The 20,433-nt window shown below is 58.8% G+C and overlaps 1 protein-coding gene across 6 annotated transcripts; it reads right to left on the bottom strand.

Annotated features, from left to right (window-relative positions):
• Window positions 1-351: 351 nt before the first annotated feature.
• On the bottom strand, window positions 352-19,326 carry Kcnn1 (potassium calcium-activated channel subfamily N member 1). Of its 6 annotated transcripts, none has more exons than XM_063227989.1 (10): window positions 13,135-13,270; window positions 9,999-10,126; window positions 9,052-9,537; window positions 8,693-8,788; window positions 6,967-7,385; window positions 5,639-5,780; window positions 4,792-4,902; window positions 4,386-4,513; window positions 3,027-3,096; window positions 352-1,333 (listed from the first exon to the last, which is right to left on the bottom strand). In XM_063227989.1, exons 3-10 carry the CDS (start codon window positions 9,454-9,456, stop codon window positions 1,094-1,096), a joined length of 1,611 nt encoding a protein of 536 aa, XP_063084059.1. In that variant the 5' UTR covers window positions 9,457-9,537; window positions 9,999-10,126; window positions 13,135-13,270; the 3' UTR covers window positions 352-1,093. The 6 variants fall into 6 exon arrangements, 5 of the variants coding, with proteins under 5 accessions (XP_063084059.1, XP_063084057.1, XP_063084060.1 ...); XM_063227987.1 differs by having other exon boundaries at window positions 9,999-10,095; window positions 13,135-13,255; XM_063227990.1 differs by lacking the exons at window positions 9,999-10,126; window positions 13,135-13,270 and adding an exon at window positions 18,991-19,326.
• Window positions 19,327-20,433: the final 1,107 nt, after the last annotated feature.

The following is a 20,433-nucleotide window of genomic DNA, read 5'->3' as shown; positions in this document are numbered from 1 at the left end:
CCTCTGTTTATCACCTCTTTTTAGAGAGTACACAGCGGAGGTCTCTAGAGGGACAAGGCGGCCACTGTCCGAGTCCGACCAGTGGCCCCAGGGCCTCCTCTATCCCTCTGGTTCCGGGGTGCCCTTGTCCCAGAGAACCTGGCCAGTTACCTGGGCGCCCCCCCCCCCCGACCGCTCCCCTGCATCTGCCAAGTGCCTGCCCTGCCCTGCTCAGAGCCTGGAGGTGGGGTTTGGATTCTGCATGCCTGCTGGGAGCCCCAGCTCCCCCCAAGCCACCTGGACCTGGTTTCCCAAAACGGCTCTACATCACACTACCCCCAGCGGTCTCTGACACCAAAGCCAAGCTGTTCCTGTTGTTTCATTGACTTTTATTTATTTATTTTTTGAGACAGAGGCTCCCCATGTAGCCCAGGCTGGCCTCCAATTTGTGGCGATCCTCCTGCCTCAGCCTCTCAGGTGCTGAGATTACAAGTGTGTGCCACCGTGCCCAGTCAGAGGTCTGCCTCTGGGCCCCAGTTGGAATTAAGTATGGCTCGTTGCATCCCTCTGCACTCACCGCCTGGCCTTGGGCACGTGTTTGGCCTTCTAAGCCTGAGTTTCCCTCTCGCCACCACCCTGCCCTTGGAATTTACACCCCAAGCCTTCAAACACTGGATGCCAAACTTGAGTGCAGTGGCCCATGGACCCCTTGCCCACGGCACCGCCTGCACTGGCCAGGGCCCAGCATCCGACATCTGCTGCCTCCTTCGCCCAGCACCTGGCCCTGTCCTTGGCCGGGTGGCTGCAGATAGGGCTGGCATTGATGGCTCCAAAGAGCTGTCCCCAACCGCATGGCCCGGCATGGCTGTGGGTGAGTGAGGTCTGGGAACTGGTGTCCCTCGGGCCCAGTGCAAGGGCCAAGCCAAAGTGTGTGGGCCCTGAGTCTCCATGGACGGGTGAGAACGCTCCCAGCTGCTACTGGGCACAGTCCCAGGCTGGTGGCCAGAAGATGCCCAGTGGTCCTGGGGCCCAGCTCCTGCGTCTCAAGCCCCAGGGGTGCAGTCCGGGCTGCCAGCCACACGATGGCCAAGATTGGGGTCCAGGTGGGCAGGGGTCAGCCGCAGTCTGAGGGGCCAGTGGGCAGCCAGCGATGGGGTGGGCTCAGGGCTGCTGGGCCAGGACCAGGTCCGGGCCGGGGTGACAGTGGCCGCGTGGCTTGGGCGACAAGGCCAGGCAGCGCCTGCAGGGAGGCGCCCAATGAGTCCAGGCGGGCCTCGAGCATGGCCAGGCGGGCCTCCAGCTCCTCGTGCTGGCCATGCAGCTCTGACAGCAGTTCGTACATGATGCCCTGGGTCTGCAGGAATGGGGGCCACTGGTGAGGAGGGTACAGGGCAACCTTGGGGTGCTGAGACCATGGGGGACCCCACACCCCAGTGCCTGATCAGGGAAGGGACCAGGCTGGACTGAAGCTCAGTCTCCTTCCCAGCCCCCTTCTGGCCAGGTCCCCTCCATTGCTGCCACCCACCCAGGGACACAGGGTGATGTCTACAGGGACCACATCTAACCCCGTTGCTTTTTGGGCTCTAAGTTTATTTATTGTTTTCCTAAAATTTAGAATGGAAAGCTGGTTTGTGTCAGCGAGAGAAATATTCAATATTTCTGGTGGCAGAGCTTGTGGCCCCAGCTGTTCTGGAGGCTGAGGCAGGAGGATTGCTTGAGCCCAGGACTTCAAAACTAGTCTGGGCAAAGTGAGGTGCTGTCTCAAAATCAAAAGCAGCCAGGTGTGGTGGCACGTGCCTGTGGTCCCAATACTTTGGAGGCTGAGGCAGGAGGATCACCGTGAGTTTGAAGCCAGCCTGAGCTGCATAAGTGAGTGCAAGAGCAGCCTGGACTACACAGTGATACCCTATCTCAATAAAATAAACAATAAAATAAAATAAAATAAAATGGCTGGGGATGCATCTAGGTGTACCAGATCCTGGATGCCATCCCCAACACTGGGGAAAAAGAAAACATCACAAAATCTAATACTGAAAAACATTTTAAGTTTGTTACTCTTAAGAAAAATTAGAAACTTGTATGATTCTATAGAATTAAAGACTCATTTCAAAGAATGCTCTGTTAACTGGATCTTATGAGGTAACAGCACTTATGAAACTGAGTTTTTAATAACCAAATTGCAGGCCTGGGGTGGAGCTCAGACCAAGTGCCTGCTGAGCTCAGGACCAGTCCTGGGTTCAATTCCCAGGGAAAAGAAAAAAAATCTTCAATTTCCTTCCTCCCTCCCTTCCTTCTGAGACAGGCCTCATTTTTTACTGCAGGCTGGTTTTGAACTCACTTTGTAGCCTAGACTAGTCCAGAACTGAAAGAAATCCTCCTGCCTCAGCCTCCTGAGTGCTGGGATTGCAGGCATGGGCCGCTACACCCGGCTTCCAATTTCAGTTTCTAACAGTGGTGTTCTGTGGCTGGTCCAAATTAAAATGCCCAGCCAGGTGCCGTGGCTGTGACCACCATCTCAGCACTTGATAGGAGTTCAAGCCCAGCCTACATAGTGGGACCCGGTCTCAAAAAACCAAAACCAAAAACAAACTGAACAATAAAACAAACCAAAATTAAAATGCCTGTTTCATGCCATGCATTGAGTTTTTCGGTCTTTTTATGTCTGTGTGGCTTTTTCCTGAAGAGGGTGCTGGGGTGGAGCCCAGGGCTGGGCGCATATCACTCACCCCTCAGCCACTTTCCTAGCCCTTTCTGCTTTGAGATGGACCCTCGATATACTGCCCAGACTGGGCCTGAACTTCCAACCCTCCGCCTCAGCCTCCCGAGTGGCTGGGATTCTACACGTGCACCGTTGTGCCAGGCATATTCATTTTGTTTGGTTTTGAATTTTGGAGAGAGGATCTTGCCGTGTAGCCCAGGCTGGGCCTGAGCTCGCAGTGATCCCCCTGCCTCTGATCCCCAGTGCTGGGGTGTCAGGTGTGTACCACTGCGTGCCTTGGGTTTCCGGCACTTCCCGCCTTTCCCCCTGCCCGCAGGGCTGCCTTCACCTTGGCCAGGTCGGCCAGCGAGTTGGCCTGGTCGTTCAGCCTCCCCTGCTCGATCTTCACGCTGCGGAGCCTGGGGACGCAGAGGGGGCCGGGTCAGGGGCAGCTTGGCGACCGGACCCGGGCCTGCACAGTCCAGGGCAGAGGGGACCCCACTCAGGGGCACGCATGCACCCAGCCCCGGCCACGCCATGCACCCGGCCCGCAGCCCGGAACTTACTTCTGAGCCCTGGAGGAGCCGGCAGAGGGAGGAAACCACAGGTAGTTTAGTGTCTCGAGGCCTGGGTGCTGCCCACCCCTCCCGCTCCAGTGCTGTGGCCCCTGGGGGACCAAGCCTGTAGCTGCCGAGCGGGCACCGCTATGCCAAGCACCGGCCACCCTGGGACCTTCCCACTGGGGGTGCATGGAGTCCCCCCAAGGCTACACTGGCTTCAGGTGCCCCAGGACCTCGGAGTCGGGCTGTCACTGGAAACAGGCCTCTTTGCAGCCTGACTAGGGTGACCCTAATCTCACGTGACTGTTAACTCTGTGCAAAACTGGGCGGGGCCTAGAGGCACACGCCAGTGACACCAGTACTCATGAGGCTAAGGCAGCCTGGGCTACCTAGCAAGAGTTTGACAACAGCCTGGGCTACCTAGCAACACCCTGTTTCAACAGCCCTCTGCCCCCTCATGCATCTAAGCAAATAATAACAACAAAAATCAAAAAACATAAAACAAAAAAATAAATTTTATCTTGAGCAGACAGGGCCTTGTCTCAGAGCTGGGCTGAACTTTGGATCCTGCTGTCTCAGCCTCTCAGAGTGCTGGGGTGTCAGGGCCATGCTGCTGTGCCACATCCGCCCACTGTTGCCACACTAAACAGGGCACTTCTCCCTGGGGAATCAGGGCCCCCAGCTGCACCTGGACTCTCACCCTGACTGAATCATACATGGCTGGTGACATTTTGTAAAGTCCCCAAGGGGTTGTAACAGTCACATGGTTGAGATCCATAGCAACAAAGGAAATTAAAGTATTTCTGATATCCCACAAGACCTCATTGATCTGACCATGGGAATCATTCTGAGCTTCCTTGCAGCGAAAGCAAAAAGGGAAAACCATTTTAAATTGAAAGGGAAAGTGATTGTTCCAGGGAAGGAGGCTTGCTCTGTCACTCATGCTGGGGACTTCCAAGGCTGATCTGAGGTGACTGTCTTGGCTGAGTCCAGGGTCCTCCCGCTGTCTCCCCATCCTATCCAGCAAAGAACTGTAATCCCCAACCAGCTTTTCACCCCACCTAACCTTGGCCATCTCCCAGGGCCGTATCAGGCCACCTCTTGCTAGGTGGACATGGAAATGCAAGCCGCAAAGGTTCTGGACTTACTGATGGATGGCTTGGAGGAACTTACGCTGGTGTTTCCGAACCCGAGCTTGGTCTGGCTTCTTTACCAGCCTGGTGTGTTTGTAGATAAGCCATGTCTCCCTGAGAACATTAGCAGCCGCATTTTTTACCTGGGGCCCCAAAAAAGAACAGTTCCTCAGGCTAGAGAATACACAAAAAAGGCAAAACAAACAAAAACAAAACAAAACAAAAAAACAAGAGTGGGGAATTTCTGGAAACCTCTAGAAGCTTCTAGAAACTTCCTGAAACTTCTGGAAGCCTGGTCAGTAAGGCAGGGCTGCACGTATATGTTCACACTTGGGTAGTGTGGCTGAGTCTCGCATACTCCCCTTGCTCACAACACCTGAGCAGTATGAACTTGGTCAAGCTGCACATGTGGGATCCTCACCCGCTTGGTGAGCTGTGTGTCCATCATGAAGTTGTGCACATGCTTCTCGGCCTTGGTGAGCTCCAGCTTCCGGGCCACCACAGCCACCACTAGCGCGGTGCAGCCAGCTCCCTGTGTGGGCAGAGGAGACATCAGTGTCCTGCAGAGGCCCCTGGGCTCCACCCTTGTTACACACCCCACATTGGCCCAGCTCATCTTGTTCCTGGCAACACTGAGGGACAATGTAGCTCGGGGATATGAAAGGGAAGAGAAGCCTGGTACAAGGGTGCAGACCAGGGACCCAAGCTACTTGGGAGCCTGAGCCAGGAGGATCAAAAGCTTGAGCCCAGGCTGGGCAACTTAGCTTTCTAAGGGTAGGGCAGAGTTTCATTATGTAGCCTAGGCTGACTTTGAACTCATGTTTCAGTCTGTTTCAGCCTCCCGTGTGCTAGTACCGGCCTATGCCACATCACTCAGTTTCAGTTTTAGGTCAAGAGGCCCCAAAGCCTGTTGTCAGGAAAAGCTCTGCCAACAGTGATGACGCACTTCACTAGAATCTCTGTCTGAAATACTACACAGCCAGGAAAAAGAATGGCCAGGGAGCTTCATGGAAGAGGGAGCAAGATGGATGCTCCTGGGCCCACCAAGTGACACAGATGTTCTCCACACCTTCATAGTTTGAGGTGTCTCACATAAATGGGCTGACTTGGTCCTGGCAACTATGGAAGAAGTGGTGACCACCAGGGAAACTGAGGCACAGAAGCATCAAGTGCTCTGTCCATGGGCTGCTTGTGAAGAACAATGGACCAAGGACAGCTCCCTTGGGTGACACCAGGAGGCCACGGGCACGGGGTGGTGGGGGCCTCACCATGATGCCAGTCAGCAGGCACACACCCTTCCCGCAGTAGGTGTGTGGCACCATGTCTCCATAGCCGATGGACAGGAAGGTGATGGAGATGAGCCACATGGCCCCCAGGAAGTTGCTAGTCACCTCCTGCTTGTCATGGTACCTGCGGGTGGAGTGGGAGGCCCGGTCAGGGAACCTGCAAAGGGAGTGAGCAGCCCCTGGGGGCCGGATAGGACCTCCACACACACCTCCTTCATAACAGAGTCTCGCTATGCAGCCTAGGCTGGGCTTAAACTCACAGAGATCTTCCTGCCTCAGCCTCCGAGCGCTGGATGCCACCATCCCTGGGCCTCCATGGCTTCTGACCTCCCCCCTTGTGCAGTCTGCTACCTTTCCCGGCCCGGGAGTGTGACACGCCACCCCCACCTGTGCAGGGACCTGGGCCCATGGACAGACACACGGACACAGGACGGCCAAGGGCGCCAGCACCAGCGGGGAGTGAGGCGGAACCGGCTGGGACAGCAGTGGGAGCCGCTCAGGGGATCCGGGGCCTGTTGGGGGGGGCGCACGGGGCCCAGGGCTGGGGGGTCTGGGCAGGGCGGGGGTCTCTCAGGGCTCCTAAGCTGCAGTGCGCTCCGGGGTCTCCCCCGCTTGGGACCCCGTGGGAGTTGAGGGACCCACAGGAGATAAGGCAGATCCCTGGACCCGGGTGTTTGGGAGCGCAGGGCTGCACCCCGACTCACACGGAGTGGAAGCAAGGCCAGGTAACACGATGGGCGGGGACGCAGCCAGGCGGGAGAGGCGCGAGCGGCGCTGGGGGTCCGGAATTTAGGACTTGGCTGCGTGCCGGCCCTGCCGGGGTCCCCAGGACCCCAATCCGCCCTCCTGGCCTGGCTCCCATGTCCCCTTCTGGGGCCAGCAAGGACACCCTCGGACCACCAGGCGCTGCGCCCGGCGCGCGAGCCGCCCCTGGAGCCTAAGTTTCCCCGCTGATGGGGCTCCAGGGCTGGAAGCCAGCAGCGCCCCGCACGCAGGGCGGGCCTCGGGGCCACGCCCACCCGCCTCCCTCCGCCCGCAGCAGCGAATCATAAATTCCTGGGAGGGCAGCTTGGAGAGCAGCAGGGAGGAGGGCAGGGGCAGCGGCAAGGCGGCGCCGAGCACTCACATGTCTTCCCTGCGGTCCGGCAGGGCGGGCAGGAGGGAGAAGGAAAGCTGGTTAAATGTGGGGGGCAGGGGCCGGAGGGGCTCCCCGGCCAGAGGTCAGCCTCCAGCCCGCGGAGCCCCGCCCCCGGGGGCGTGGCCTGGAGGGGCGGGCACGCAGAGGGGCGGGGCGAGGGGCGCGTGCGCACCTCTCGCACACACGCACGGTCCAGGCGGCGATGACCCAGGAGGAGATGCTGAAGACCAGCAGCACGGTGCCGGGGCAGATGGTCATGAGCGTCTTCATGACGAAGCGCGTGTTGAAGGTGATCTTGTTGAGCGCGCCGATGCTGCGCGACGACGCGTCCGTGAAGATCTTGCTGTGCAGCAGCAGAACGCGGCCCAGCAGGTAGAGGCGCAGGAACATGGGGATGGACAGCAGCACGTCCACGTCGGCCTCGGCCACCGACGGCGCGTACGTGAAGGCCAGTCGCGCCGTCCAGGTGAAGCGGTAGTGGCCGGGCACCGGGTGGATGGCACACACTGCCAGCTCCAGCGAGATGAGCAGGATTCGCTCGCGGGTCATGGCGATGCGCCAGTCGTCCGCGCCGTTGTCAGCCATGAAGAGCTAAGCGGGGCGGCGGGGTGGGTCAGGCGCGAAGGCCGGAAACCCACCCCGGCCGGCCGGCAGAGGACCGAACTCCCCTGGTGGTCTGTGGCAGGGAGTCTAAATGGAGCAACCGTGGAGGATCTCGACTTGGAACCCAGCCTGGCTAGTTTAGTGACTTAGCAAGATCTCTTTTCAATATTAAAAAAAAGAAGAAGAAAAACTAGAGGACACGTAAGGGTAGGTAAAAGGGGGACGTATGTGATCCATATACACTTGGGAGGCTGAGGCAGGAGAATCTCTGGGAATTCAAGGCCAGCCTGAATTGCACAAAGAAACTATCTCAAAAAGACCAAAAAAAAAAAAACCCAAAAACAACAACAACAAAAACAAACAACAGTCCATCAAATCACTAAACCGCCCAAAATGGGAAACTGGGAGTGGGGTGAGACAAGGGAATAACAGAGTGAATGGTTAAAGTATTTGTCCAGTGTGGTGGCCCATGCCTATGATTCCAGCACTCAGGATGCTGAGGCAGGAAGATCGCTGAGAATTTGAGACCATCCTAAACTACATCAAGACCCTACCTCAAAAAACAAAACAAAAATGTGGGGGAAAAAAATCAACATCTAGGGGCTGGGGATTTAGCTCAGTGGCATAAGCGTCTGCCTTGCAAGTAGGCAGTCGTGAGTTCGATCTCTGGTACCGATAAAACGGAAAAAGACAAAAAAAAATCAACATCTAGAAATTGAAAGGGCTGAGGATAGACCACTAGACTCTGAGCTCAATTCCTGGTATTGAAAACAAAGAAAAAAACATGGTGTTATTTAGACAGGGTTCCCCCCACAAGAGAGGACATGGACCTTCAAGACAGCAGGGCATGCATCGGAGATACAGCTCAGTGGCAAGCAAGAGACCCCGAGTTCGATTCTTAGTACTCTCCCCGCCAAAAAAGCAGGGCACTGCACCCCAAGCCACCAGCCTCAGGTACCAGCAGAGTCTAGAGGGGGCTGGGGAGCTGTGTCTGCCCTGCTGTCCTGCAGAGGCCTCACCCTGCCAGGCCTGGAGCTTGGATTTGCAACCCTCAAACCAGGCAGTGCACAGGGCTGCTGTTTACACTGCTCGCCAGCAGGGTTCTGTGCTGGTTGCAGAGGTGCTGGGACACATCCAGGGCTTATACCTCCATGGCCCTGTTCATTTTTTATTTTGAGACAAAGTCCTGCTAAATCGCCCAGCATAAGCTGGAGCTTGCAGTCCTCCTTCAGCCTAGTTGTGAACTTGGCCATGGATGTAAGGCACAGGGACGTCTGTGGGGCAGGGCCACCCACCTGGATCTCCCGGGCGTGGTACAGCACAACAAGGCCCAGCAGGATGACTGTGGACAGGCTGATGAGGCATTTCAGGGCAAAGGAGTACAGGGATGCCTGGGGACAGAAGGGACAAGGGATGCCTCAGGGCCGGGTGTCAGGGACGGTCAGGTGGAGCACCTACCACCGTGCCTCATCATCCTCCGGGTTCCCAGGCTCTCCGAGAGCTTTGCATTTTAGCTCCAAATCCAGGAGGCCTGGTCGCTCGAGGCCCTCCCTGGAATCCATCCCCACATAACCAGGCACGGGAGGGGATGCAGGTCTCAGCAGTCCCGGGCCTGCTCCTTCCCTGTACCCACGGGTGCTCCCAGGACTCCCACCTTGGTGTAGACACCCCAGGACAGCTCTGTCTCTGTCACCATGACGACAATGCCAAACATGCCGAAGATGAGTGCATAGTCGCTGAGCCGCTTCCGCTTCTCGAACAGTGCCCGCCGGTGCCCCAGCCGGTGGCCCACAGTGGGTGGCCGGGCCCTGGCCCTCGGGCGGTCAGCCTCATCCTCCTCATCCTCGTCCTCCTCCTCTGATTGGTCCTGGGGCTGCCCACGGAGACTGCCAGGGGACAGGCGGGCAGGCTCGCTCTTGGCCAACAGCACCTGCAGCCCAGGGCCATGCAGGGGCTGCTCAGGGCGACCAGCTTCGGGGTCCAGGGGGTCGCGGCCCAGCATACCGGGCCCGCTACCCAGCGGCCACCCCGCACTGCCATTGCGGCTGTGGCCGATCATGGCCACCTGGGCGCGGTGGCTGGGCAAGTGGCGTGGTGTCCAGGGCCTGGCATGGCACGGCGGCAGGGATTCCAAGCTGACCTGTGGGGACAAGTGGGGGTGGAGATGTGGACCTGTCACGGGGCCAGCGGGGTCCTCGCTGCTGTGCAAGGCCTGGAAGCCCCCACACACCTAGGTCCTCTTTTGCTCCAATCCCACCAGGGCTCCCCAGTGCTGCTCTCCCCCAACCCACACCTTGGGGGAACAACTCCACCCCACCCTGTGGCCACACTGACTTCCCCTGGGCAACCCTGCCTGCCACAGCCCGGCACAGAGCGACCCTCAGCCCCACGGTGTGAGGTCAAAACCACCAGGAGGGTTTGTGGGCGTGATTTCGGCTGGGCAGGTCCACTGCATGTGATCCCAGAACTGGGAGGCCAAGGCTGAGGTAGGAGGGGAAGTTCGAACCCAGCCTGGGCAATTTATTTTATTTGTCTTTTTTTTTTTTTTTTTTTCCCTTGAGACAGATCTTGTTATTTAGTTCAGGCTGGCCTTGAACTCACTGTGTAGCCCCGGCTGCTCTTGAACGCATGGTGATCCTCCTGCCTCAGCCTCCAAGTGCTGGGATCATAGGCATGTGCCACCAAGGGTTGGCAAAACCTGGGCAGTTAGGGATGTAGTGAGTCCTTCTCTGAAAATAAAAAAGGGCTGAGGACTGCACCCAGTGTGCAGGCCCTGGGTCCCACTGCAAAAATTTTTTTAAAAAGACAACAGCAGTTGTCTCACCTGCTTATGAAATAGTGAATGCATTTTGTTGCTATTTATTTATTTACTTTTGAGATAGTGTCTCCCTATGTAGCCGGACTGGCCTTGAACCCTGGGTACTCCTGCCTCAGTCACCTGAGTGCTGGGATTGCAGGCATGCAGCATTATGCCTGCTTATTATAACATTTAAAAACAGAGAAAGGGCAAGTCAGATAAGGTGGCACATGCCTATAATCCCAGCCCTTGGAAGGCTGAGGCAGGAGGATCCCAAATTCTAGTCCAGCCTGCGCAGTTTAGTCAGACCTTGTCTCAAAAAATTAAAAGGTCTAGGGATGCAGCTGTGGGAGGGTCACGGGCTCCACTCCCAGCAGCACTCATGCATGCAGACAGCGTACGCAGCAGGCTCAGGTGGTAGCCATGGGACACCAAAGGTCAGGGCAGTGCGCACAGAGATCCTGAGCCTGCCTCTGGCCCCAACAAGCTCCAGGGTGCAAGAAGGGGGACCTGGACCTGGCCAGTTGTATAGATAGGGAAACTGAGGCATGGGGCTGGAATGGGAGGTACTTTGGTCATGCTACCTGTAGTCTCCGCCCTTACGGTTACCAGCTAAGCTATGGTTTATTTATTTGAGCACTTCGAGGTTTATAAGGCCTGGTTTCTTCTGGGCCAACACCGGCCAGTTTATTTATTTATTCTTTTGTCTTTTTCATTTTTATCGTTACCGGGGATTGAACTCACAACCACCTGCTTGCAAGGCAGGTGCTTAGGCTGCTGAGCTAAATCCCCAACCCCGGCCAGTTTATTTTTACTTTGTATTTTTGTGCAGTACTGAGGATGAACCAAGTCTCCGGGCACACTCTGCAAGTGCCGAGCAACACCTCCAGCCCTCACTACAGGGCCCACACCGGCTTGAATTTGAGGTCCTCCTGCCTCAGGTCCAGATTGGCTGCAGTTACAGTGGGCCACCCTGCTGGCCAGCACAAGGTGTCTGAGGCATGCCAGTGCTTGAGGGGACGGAGTGATCTCACCCTGAGTTCCACGCATGCAAATGCTCACCCCTGGCCTATGGCAAGCTGCACCCCAGGCTGCTCCATGAGACATGGGAAGGGATAAGGAGCCCTGCTGTCAGCCCATGTGCACTGCCCTGTGAGGGCTGCTGGGAGCGATCTTCCAAAATGCAGGGCTCAGAGAGCCACTCGGGTGTGACTCAGCCACCAAGCATGCACCAAGCCACCAATGGGCCATGTCCCTCCACCTGCAGTGTGTCCTACGGTGCCCTGGGGGAGGGGACACAGCAAGGGTGGCTTCCCAGAGTGCTGAAGGCAGAGGGCTTCGAGGGCACCCACTCTGTGACTGACAGAGCCCTTGGTGGGAACTGCCACATGTCACCCCTCTCATCAATTGGGGAGGCAGGAGGCACACCCATTCCCATTTCAAATGCAAGAGGCAAAGCTCAGAGGGGATAGCACTGTGCCCAAGGTCACACAGCTAGGAGGGCAGAAACTAAATGAGCACCAGGGCCGGCAAGCTGAGAGCCAGGGGCTGTAAGGTTCTGTCACCTCCCTGATCTCCCTGGGGTTCAGGACTATAGGCTCACTGAGGGTCCCAGGAGAGATGGCCCATTTCCAGGGCTGCTGGGCCTGGCGCCTGTGTGCCAGTGTCTGCCCCTTTCAGGGTCCTTTCCTGGCCTGCTGCAGGCAGGCCACACACTGGGGTCCATGGGGGTCTCAGTGCCTTGCACAGGATGGACCCACTGGGAGATCCCAGGCCCAGGCTGGGTGTCCTCATAACCTCATAACACGGACTTTGTGGGGAGGCTTCCAAGACAGCCTGAGGGATGCTTGTGGGGTGGGAACATTTTGCTGCTCACACTGGGGTCTGAGTACCCTATCATCACATGTGTCCAGGCACAGGACTCCTGTTCCCCAAAAGCTAGGGTGGGGGCATCTGCAACGTACAGGATATGCAGTTTTGGGGAAAGTGGAAGGTCAGGGTTTCCCCCAGAAGAAAATCAGGGAGCAGGGGGTGGCTCAAGTGTGCTCCCCACTTCACAGCCTCAAGGAAAGATAAAGAACCCAGCCTAGACTTCCAGATCCCCAAGGTGAACCCTTGGGGGCATGGTGGCACACATCTGAGACCCCAGCACTCAGGAGGCTGAGACAGGAGAGTCCCCTACAAGTCTGAGGCAAGCTTGGACTACACAGTAAAACCCTGCCTCAACCAAACAAAATACCCCCAAAATGATATGTAGATTGAAGCAGCGGGCTGGGGGATGCACTCTCAAATGTCCCAACGCGTGACCAAATCATTGCCCTCCCTGCCTGCCTCCTTTGAGAAGGGTCCCCAGCGCGGCCACCCCGTACCAGTTGTGGCCAGACATTGTGGCAGTCGCCTCTTTCCATCCTGGAGAACTGGGTCAAGAGAAAGTGTCACCTGCCTGTCATCCCGGGCAGGGCCCCCACCCCCACCCGGAGCGGGACACCGGGACACGCAGAAACTTCCAGGGCAGCGGGGCCTGCGGTGTGGCCCCGGATGTGCGGGCACTGGGGGATCCCGGCTGGCGCTCGGGGCGCACTCCGCGGGACGGACGCTGCCCTTGCCCCCTGCGCTGGGGCGCGGGGAGCCAGCCTAGGTCCCCGTCCGGGCGCCGGGCCAGCAGCACCTCGCATCCGCGCCACTTCGGGGACTCGAGGCAGCGGACGGGCTGCGTGCGAGGCCAGCTTCAGGGCTCCGGCCGCCTGACCCGACCCAGCGATTGCGGGTTCGCAAACGGGGACCCCGTGCCCCCAGTCGGGCGCCCAGGCGAGCCCCCACCGTGAAGTTGGCGACTGCGCTCCACACCCGCCCCGCGCCCCCCGAGGCTGTGGGACCCGCGCCCTGCCGCCCACGCGCGCCCCGCGCCTGCGAAAGGGGCTCGCGCTGTCCCACCCGTACCTGAGGACGCGGCGCTGTAGCCGCGAGGGTCTCGCGCAGCCGGGGTCTCGCGGGCCGGAGCGGGGCAAGAGGCACTGGGCGGCGCGCGGAGCACGGGGGTGGCCGCCGCATCCCCCACGGCCCAGGGTGCGGGCCGGGCCGGGGGGCGAGCGCCCGCCCCGCGGGGAGGGAGCGGGGGCGGGGCCAGGCGGGCGCCGCTGCCGACTGGCTGAGTCCCGCAAGGCCCCGCCCCTTCGACCCCGAAGGCCCCGCCCACATTTAAAGACCCATGCTCTCGAGCGCCTATTCGTCTCCCCCCTCGCGGCTCGTGTTTGGTCCCCCCAAGGCGTCTGCGCCCACGTGACCGGGGTGGGGCAACCCCAGCAGAGCCACAGCCCTTGGGACCCCTGGCTACCCTGCCTTCCCTCCACATTGAGTGCTAACTACAGCTGCCCCTCACTCCTGCGTGCCTGGGGGCTGAGCACCCCACAAGAACTACTTGGCCAAGGGACCGGCTGGGTCCCTCAAAGACCTGGGGCTCTACTCAGAGCTGCGGGGGCGTGACAAGGTGTGGGCAGATGGGGAGTGGCGGCTTGCAGGGGAATCTGCTGGATATCGGTGGAGGGCACCTTTGGGGAGACACCTGCTCTCATCAAGACCCCAGTGTTGACCCCCCAGACTAAGCCCGAATGGCAGGCGGCAGGAGTCCAGGGAAACTGGAATCGCTAGGTCTGGGCGGGCTCCTTTCTCCAGGATCCAGACAAGCTGTCAGTCTTGGGCTGTCTCATCCAGGCAGCCTTGATAATACCCAGTGGGGACAGAGGCGGGCGCCCCACTGAGGCCTGGCCCTGCAGCAGCGCCGGGCTGCCCAGTCAACTCTGTCCCCTGTTCTGGGCCCCACTTCCGTCCCCCACCTGCCCCACCCGTGTGTCTCCTTCCTGACCCTGAGCCCTGGCCCAGGTCGGGAGCCTCTGACTGCACCTGTGGCGCCCATGTTTGTTCTGCCGAGCACAGAAACAGCTGGGATGAGCAAATGAGTGGATGGATGGATGAAATGCCCTGGTAAAAGACTGGAGACGGCGACGGGGGCTACAGGTGGGCTGGTGACTGAACGGAGGCTGAGCAGGACCTCGGGGTCCAAGGTTGCGGTGGGATGCGGTGACACTGTCCAGGACAAGTCGGTCATGGAGGCCTGGGCCATGCTCATGGGAAGGCCCAGATGGGACTGGGCCCTGGGGTGACAGTGACAAGAGGCCACCTGCAGCTGTAGGGCACTCTCCCAGTCCTCCATGTCCCCGGGGTCTCCTCCCTCTGCTGTCTCCTTACCCCAGCCTTTTGGTTTGTTTGCTGTTTTTTAGTACTGGGGATTGAACCAGGACCTTTGCACAGAGCTCCTCTCCAGCCCTTTCTACTGCACTGAGACAGGCTCTTGCTAAATTGCCCCTCCCCTGATTTGAACTTTCGACCTTCCAGCCTCAGCCTCCCAAAGGGCTGGATTCCGTTTTACTCAGCCCTTTGCACAGCACTGAAAGTGCCACCCACAGCTCCCTGGGGATCAGAAACCCACCCCAGCCCTGACACCCGGCTCCGCACTCAGGTCTCCTTCGAGTCCCTGCATTGGGAAAAGCTTTTATACTGAGTTCCTGGCCCAGCCTGCAAACAGACAGAAATTCACAAAGTTGGCACTCATAGCCCGCTGTGGGCCCCTCCATCCTTCCTGCCCAGGGGCTATGGCCTGAGCTGGAGGTGGCCTGGCCACTCCTGTCCTATCAGCCAGCCATGGACAGAGGGAGGTGAGGGAGGCCTCCTGAGGGGCCCCTTGTTCATTCCCACACCTGGGGCAGGGGAGCTGAGCCTGCAGACCAGGCTCCTCCTCCAGCAAGGGTCCTCCAGCAGGGAGTTGGGGTGAGGCCTGCAGGATGCAAGGCTCTGGTTACCACCCTGGAGCCACAAAAACAACAGAAAGAGGAAACAGGACCAGAGGTGGGGGTCTTTTGTGAGGGTGGTCAGGGGCATCCTCTAGGGCCAGTGAACATTAGCCAGGGGGGTGGTAGCACAGGTCTGCCATCCCAGTACTCAAGACACTTAGGCAGGAGGACTGTGAGTTGGTGCCCAGCCTGGGAAATTTAGTGACAGACACTGTATCTCAAAAAAAAAAAATTTTTTTTTTAAAAGGCTGAAGATGTAGCTCAACTAGCTTCAACTTCCAGTACCACAGAAAGATAAATAAACAAACAAACAAGGACTGAGGATTTAGCTCAGTGGCATGGGCACCTGCCTGGCAAGTCCAAGACTGTGAGTTCAATCCCCTGTATCAAAACAACAAACAAATAGCAAACTTTTTGAAGGAAGAGAACAGGGCCTGTAGACCCAGCAATGTCGTGCAAAGGTCCTGAGGCAGGATGGGAGGGTGAAGGAGAGGAATGGGAGGACCAGCGGTGCTGGTCTAAAGTGTGATCCAGCCACAGTCCAGACAGACAGGGTCCCTCCCACCTGAGATCACAGTGACCCTGAGATCAGTGCTGTGGAACTAGGCTGCCCATGACAGCAGGCCCAGGGCCTCTCCTGACCCAGACATCTGGGCCCCCCTCCCTCTGCATACTCTGGCTGGGGTGACTCAGGCCACCTCTCTTGCCCAGGGGCTCAGAGCTTGACTCTGGTGTCCTGCCATGTGGCTGGTTTGAACTGTGTCCCCCTAAAATTTGAGGCACCCCTGCAGAACCTCAGAATGGGACATTGTTTGGAAACAGGATCTGCAGATAGAGTTCAAATAAGAGATCAACCAGAATGTGGTGATGCAGGCCTGCCATTCTGGCACTTGGCACGGTGAGGCAAGAGGATCATTGGAGTTCAAGACCAGCCTGGGCTACACAGTGATCTCAAGGCCAGCCTGAACTGCCTAATGAGACCCAGTCTCAAAAAGACAAGGAAAAAAAAAAAAAAGGCAAAAACAAAAATCACAGTGGATGGGGTAGACTGTAATCTCATAGGGTGTGGGGGGGGTTCCATCTTTTTCTCTTTTTTTACAGTATTGGGGATTGAATCCCAAGCTCTTTTTCTATATCTTTTTAAAAATTTTATTGGTACACTTTAGATATGCATAATGAATCATTTCATTTTGGGTTTTTTGGTACTGGAAATCAAACTAAACACCTTGGGCTTGCCATGCAGGCACGAATGTATCTGATTTTCTTCCTTTTCTGAGACACATTCTTCCTAAATGGCCCAGGCTGACCTTGAACTTGGAATCTTCTTGCCTCAGCCTCCCTAATAATTGGGCCTTATCCGTATGCACCACTGTACTTGCCTGGGGTGCCCATAAGGAAGTCATGTGACAACACAGACACTGGGAAAATGCCTGCCCACACTCGAGGCACAGAACAGAATGGCCCAGCCTTGCAGGGGCTGCAAGGTGGATATGGCTTTTGGACTTCTGGCCTCCAGGATGACAGGAGAGTAAATGTCTGCTGTTTCCAGCCGCCTTTTGCAGTGATTTGGCTAGTGTTTTTCTGTTCTGGGGGAGCTTTGTTTGTTTGTTTGTGTTTGAGGTAGGGTCTCTCTATATAGTCCAGCATGGTCTCCAACTTGTTGTGATCCTCCTGCCTCAGTCCGCTGAGTGCTGGGAGGCCAGGCACACAGGCTCCTCCTAGGCTTGGTACCCGGTCCCCACCCAGCCAGAGCTCCAGATGCTGTCTGGGATGCTGCAGCCTCTGACGATCATTGTCCTCCATGGCAGCCCAGGGCCTGTGACATCAGAAACCGCACCAGTCCTCTCCCCTGCTCCCAAACACTCTGTGGCTCGCACGGGTCCAAGTTCCCTCCCTGCCAACCCCTCCACCTCCTCTGCATCCTCTCTCTCCTCCAGGTCCACTCTATTCTACCTGAGTCCTCACCAGCCTCGAATATGTCAAATGCAGCTGGGTGTGTTGGCCTGTGAGCCCAGCACTTTGGAGACTGAGGCAGGAAGATGCCTAGTTTGAGCTTAACCTGGGGAATTGAGTGAGTTAGCAAAAAACCTTGTTAAAAAAAAAAAAAAAGCCAGTGATGTGGGTGGGGATATAGCTAAGTGCAAAGGTCCTGGGTTCAACCCTCAGTGCTACATACACACAGAATGGTTCCGATCTCAGAACCTTTGCATATGCTGTTTCCCCATCTCCTGCCTCAGGGGCTCCCCTTCAGGTCTCAGGTCACGCTCAGCTCCCCGGAGACTTTCCTCTCCTGCTCATTCTGTTTATTTCTTGTGTTTTGATTGTTTCTGATAGCAGACATGGAGCCCTAGCCAAGTGCTCTCCCATGGAGCTTTCTTTCCCTGCTTTTAAATTCTGAAATGGGGCTTGGACGGAGTTGCCTGGAACTTGGGATTGTCTTTCCTAAGCCTCCAAGAGTGGCTCAGATCACAGGTGTGCCCCTGCACTCGGCCTCCCTGGGCCATTCTCTAACACTTCCCCGTGTTCTATTTTCCGCACAGTCCATCTCACTTTCTTAACCGATGGCCCAAGAAGCCCCATAGGGCTGACTTGCACCTGCCTCAGTGCTTGCTATATTCCCAGTGCTCAGCCCTAATTACTGGCACAGTAATTAGCCACTCAGTGTTTGTCAATTGACTAACCACCATATTCCCCTGGGCGGCTCCAAAGGTCAGTCAGAAATCACAGGAGTCAGGATGGCAGGACTGGATGTTAGTCCTGACAACCTGATTTGGGTCCTGCCAATATGATTTGACTGTCCTCCTGGGCTATGTGACACTGGGCAGGTCAACAGCCTCTCTAGGAGTCCTGTGACAGGAGACAGTGCAGAACCTCCTGGGCCCACAAACCCATTGCTGCTATTATCACCCCAGTTGCCACTGTCACAGGTCTGCACTCTCTCCCCAGCCGCCAGGCTTTCTGCCCAAGTGTGGCCTCACTCACACTGGAGCACAGGGGTTGCTCACAGTGCTGCTGCCCCAGGCCTGTGCCCTTCAGTCCCGCAGGGTCTTCCTTGGGTGTAGGGGGCCAGGCCCTCTGACTCGCTACAACAACAGGGGTCACCTTGGAGTGCCAGGAACTCACGGATGGTGGCTCTGCATCCTGGTGGCCTGAGGGTGAGCCCAGCCCCTGGTCCCCCCTGGACGCTGGGCACTGTCTGCTTGCTGTGTCCCCCACAATTCCACGCCCAGCCCCCAGTCAGGAGGGGCAGGTCTGGGGGTGCCGGAGGGACAGCCAGCATGAACTTGGGCGCCCAGCTGGGACCTGAGTCGGCCCAGGCGGCTCCTTCCTTCTCACCCCTTGTTCCGGGATTGCCCCTGCCCAGTGCCCTGAGAGATGCCCGGACAGAGGGACGAGGGGGGCGACAAGAAAAGGGGGCGGTCTCAGAACCCAAGGGATGAAGCCATAGGGCTCCCCTAGCTCTCGCACCCCATAGTGCACCCCAGAGCCAGGCAACAGCTGACCCGCAGGGGACCTGGTGGCAGGGCCCTGGGCCGGAGGCTCTGCCCCACGGCCGTCGGGTGACCTTGGGCCAGCACCACCCTCTGGGGCCTTGGATGCCTCCCCCCACCCAGCTACCCCACTCTGTGCTCTGTGGAGTGTGGGAAACGGGGTGGTGGCTGCACGGTGGCCGGCGTGTTGGGGTCCCCCCACTGCGGGGAGAGGGGCAGCCCGGGAAATCCCCAGCACGCGGAAGAGACGGAGGGAACGCGGGCCCAGCTCCCCACTGGAGGGAGCCCCGGGTCCCCGCCCTCCTCCCTCCCCGTACCTAGCCCGGGCGCTGGAGCCTCCTCCCCTTCCTGGGGACCTAGGGGTGGGGTCCCTGTTGGGGGAACACAAGGGATCCCTGTCCTCCCATAAGGAGGAAGGGATCAGGCTGGGACCCCCGCCCGCGCCGCTGTCCACTCACCCGGAGGCGCCAGCCGCGGAGCCCGCGCCGTGGAGCCGAGCACAGCCGAGCGCACCGGGCGGGAGGCGGCGCCCGCGCAGGGAAGGGAGGGAAGGGCGCACAAGGAGGGAGCGGAGGGGTGGGGAGAGGAGGAGAGGGGAGCCCCTCCGGCCCGCCCCTGCTCCCCTCAGCAAATCCGAGAGGCTCCCGGGCAGGGAGAGCCTCTGCGGTGCCGACGCAGGCGCGCGATTTCCAGCGGGGGAAACTAAGGCCGCGGGCGCGCAGCCCCCGACCCGGCGCGGCGCAGCACCCCGGCAGCTCGGCGCACGCGGTTCCCTGGCCCTGGGCTGAGCCGGCCCCCAGAAAGGAGGCGGAGCCCCGAGAGGGAGGCAGGAACCCCGGGTCCCCGCCCAGCCGGCCCGGCGCGCCCTGGGGACCGGGAGGGTCCCCGACAGGGAGGGGGAGCCTGGGGACCGGGAAACAAAGCCCAGAAACTTCTCTGTCTCCGTGCTCGCCGGAGACGCCCCTCCCCCTGCGCAATCGGGGATCCCCTCCGAGCGCCCTGGGGGAAGCAGAGCGGGACCCCGCTGAAGGTCACCATGCCGGGGGACAGCAGTGCGGCTCCTGAGGTCACAGTCATCAGAGCTGGAGGGGCCCACTAGAAACTATGGAGGCGACCTTGGCTGCCCAGGTTCCAGTCTGAGCCGGGTCCACCAAGGACAGCGGCCACCCCGCCTCCCGGGTCCCTGCAGCTCTGCGGGGCTGTTTGCACTACTGGGCCGCTGGTTCCCAGGCGAGGCGCCCCGGGGGTCCCTTTGCAGCCCCCGCCCCGCGCCTGAAACCCCATCTCCCTTCCACGGCGGCATGGGCCAGGGGATTTTCTCCTGGCCGCCGGGAGGCTCCGCGCGCCCCAATCCTTTTTTAAAAAAATTTTCCTCTTCCAAATATTCTAAAAATAGTCTCCCTCTCGTGAGCCCCCAGCGGGGAGCCGCTGTGGAAAGCCCCGCGCGCCCGGGGGGGGGGGGGGACGGGGATCCTGCGCTCGGATGGGGCTGGCGACCCCTTCCTACCCTGCGGGCCCCACGAGCCACGCACTAAGGATGCTGCGGGCCTGGCCTGTGCGCAGTGACAGAACAAAGAGGGACGCCCTGGGCAGAAATCAAGAGGTCCGAGGCGCCGCCCAGCATCTCGGGGGTGACATCAGCCGCACGAGAAAAGCCAAAGAATGACAAGGGCTCGCCTGTCCCTAAGGGTTCCCCCTGCACCCTGCGGACCCCCAAATCGTCCCCGTGGAGCCTGATTCTTCCCAGGCTCCAAAGGGAATACTGTGGCATTGTCGCTTCCTCTGTGGCACACAACAGATTTCTGTCCCTGTGTCAGGTTGCATCCCTGGCCGGCAAGCCGTACCCCATCTCCCTCTCTCCTAGGCCATCCGGAGGACTCTGACTTTCCCTGGGCCCCCAC

The sequence above is a fragment of the Cavia porcellus genome, unplaced genomic scaffold (assembly GCF_034190915.1).
Source record: "Cavia porcellus strain 051 isolate PalLab524CR breed Dunkin Hartley unplaced genomic scaffold, mCavPor4.1 scaffold_17, whole genome shotgun sequence".
In the NCBI taxonomy this organism is placed as follows: Eukaryota; Metazoa; Chordata; class Mammalia; order Rodentia; family Caviidae; genus Cavia; species Cavia porcellus.
This window is presented reverse-complemented; position numbering and strand designations above follow the sequence as displayed.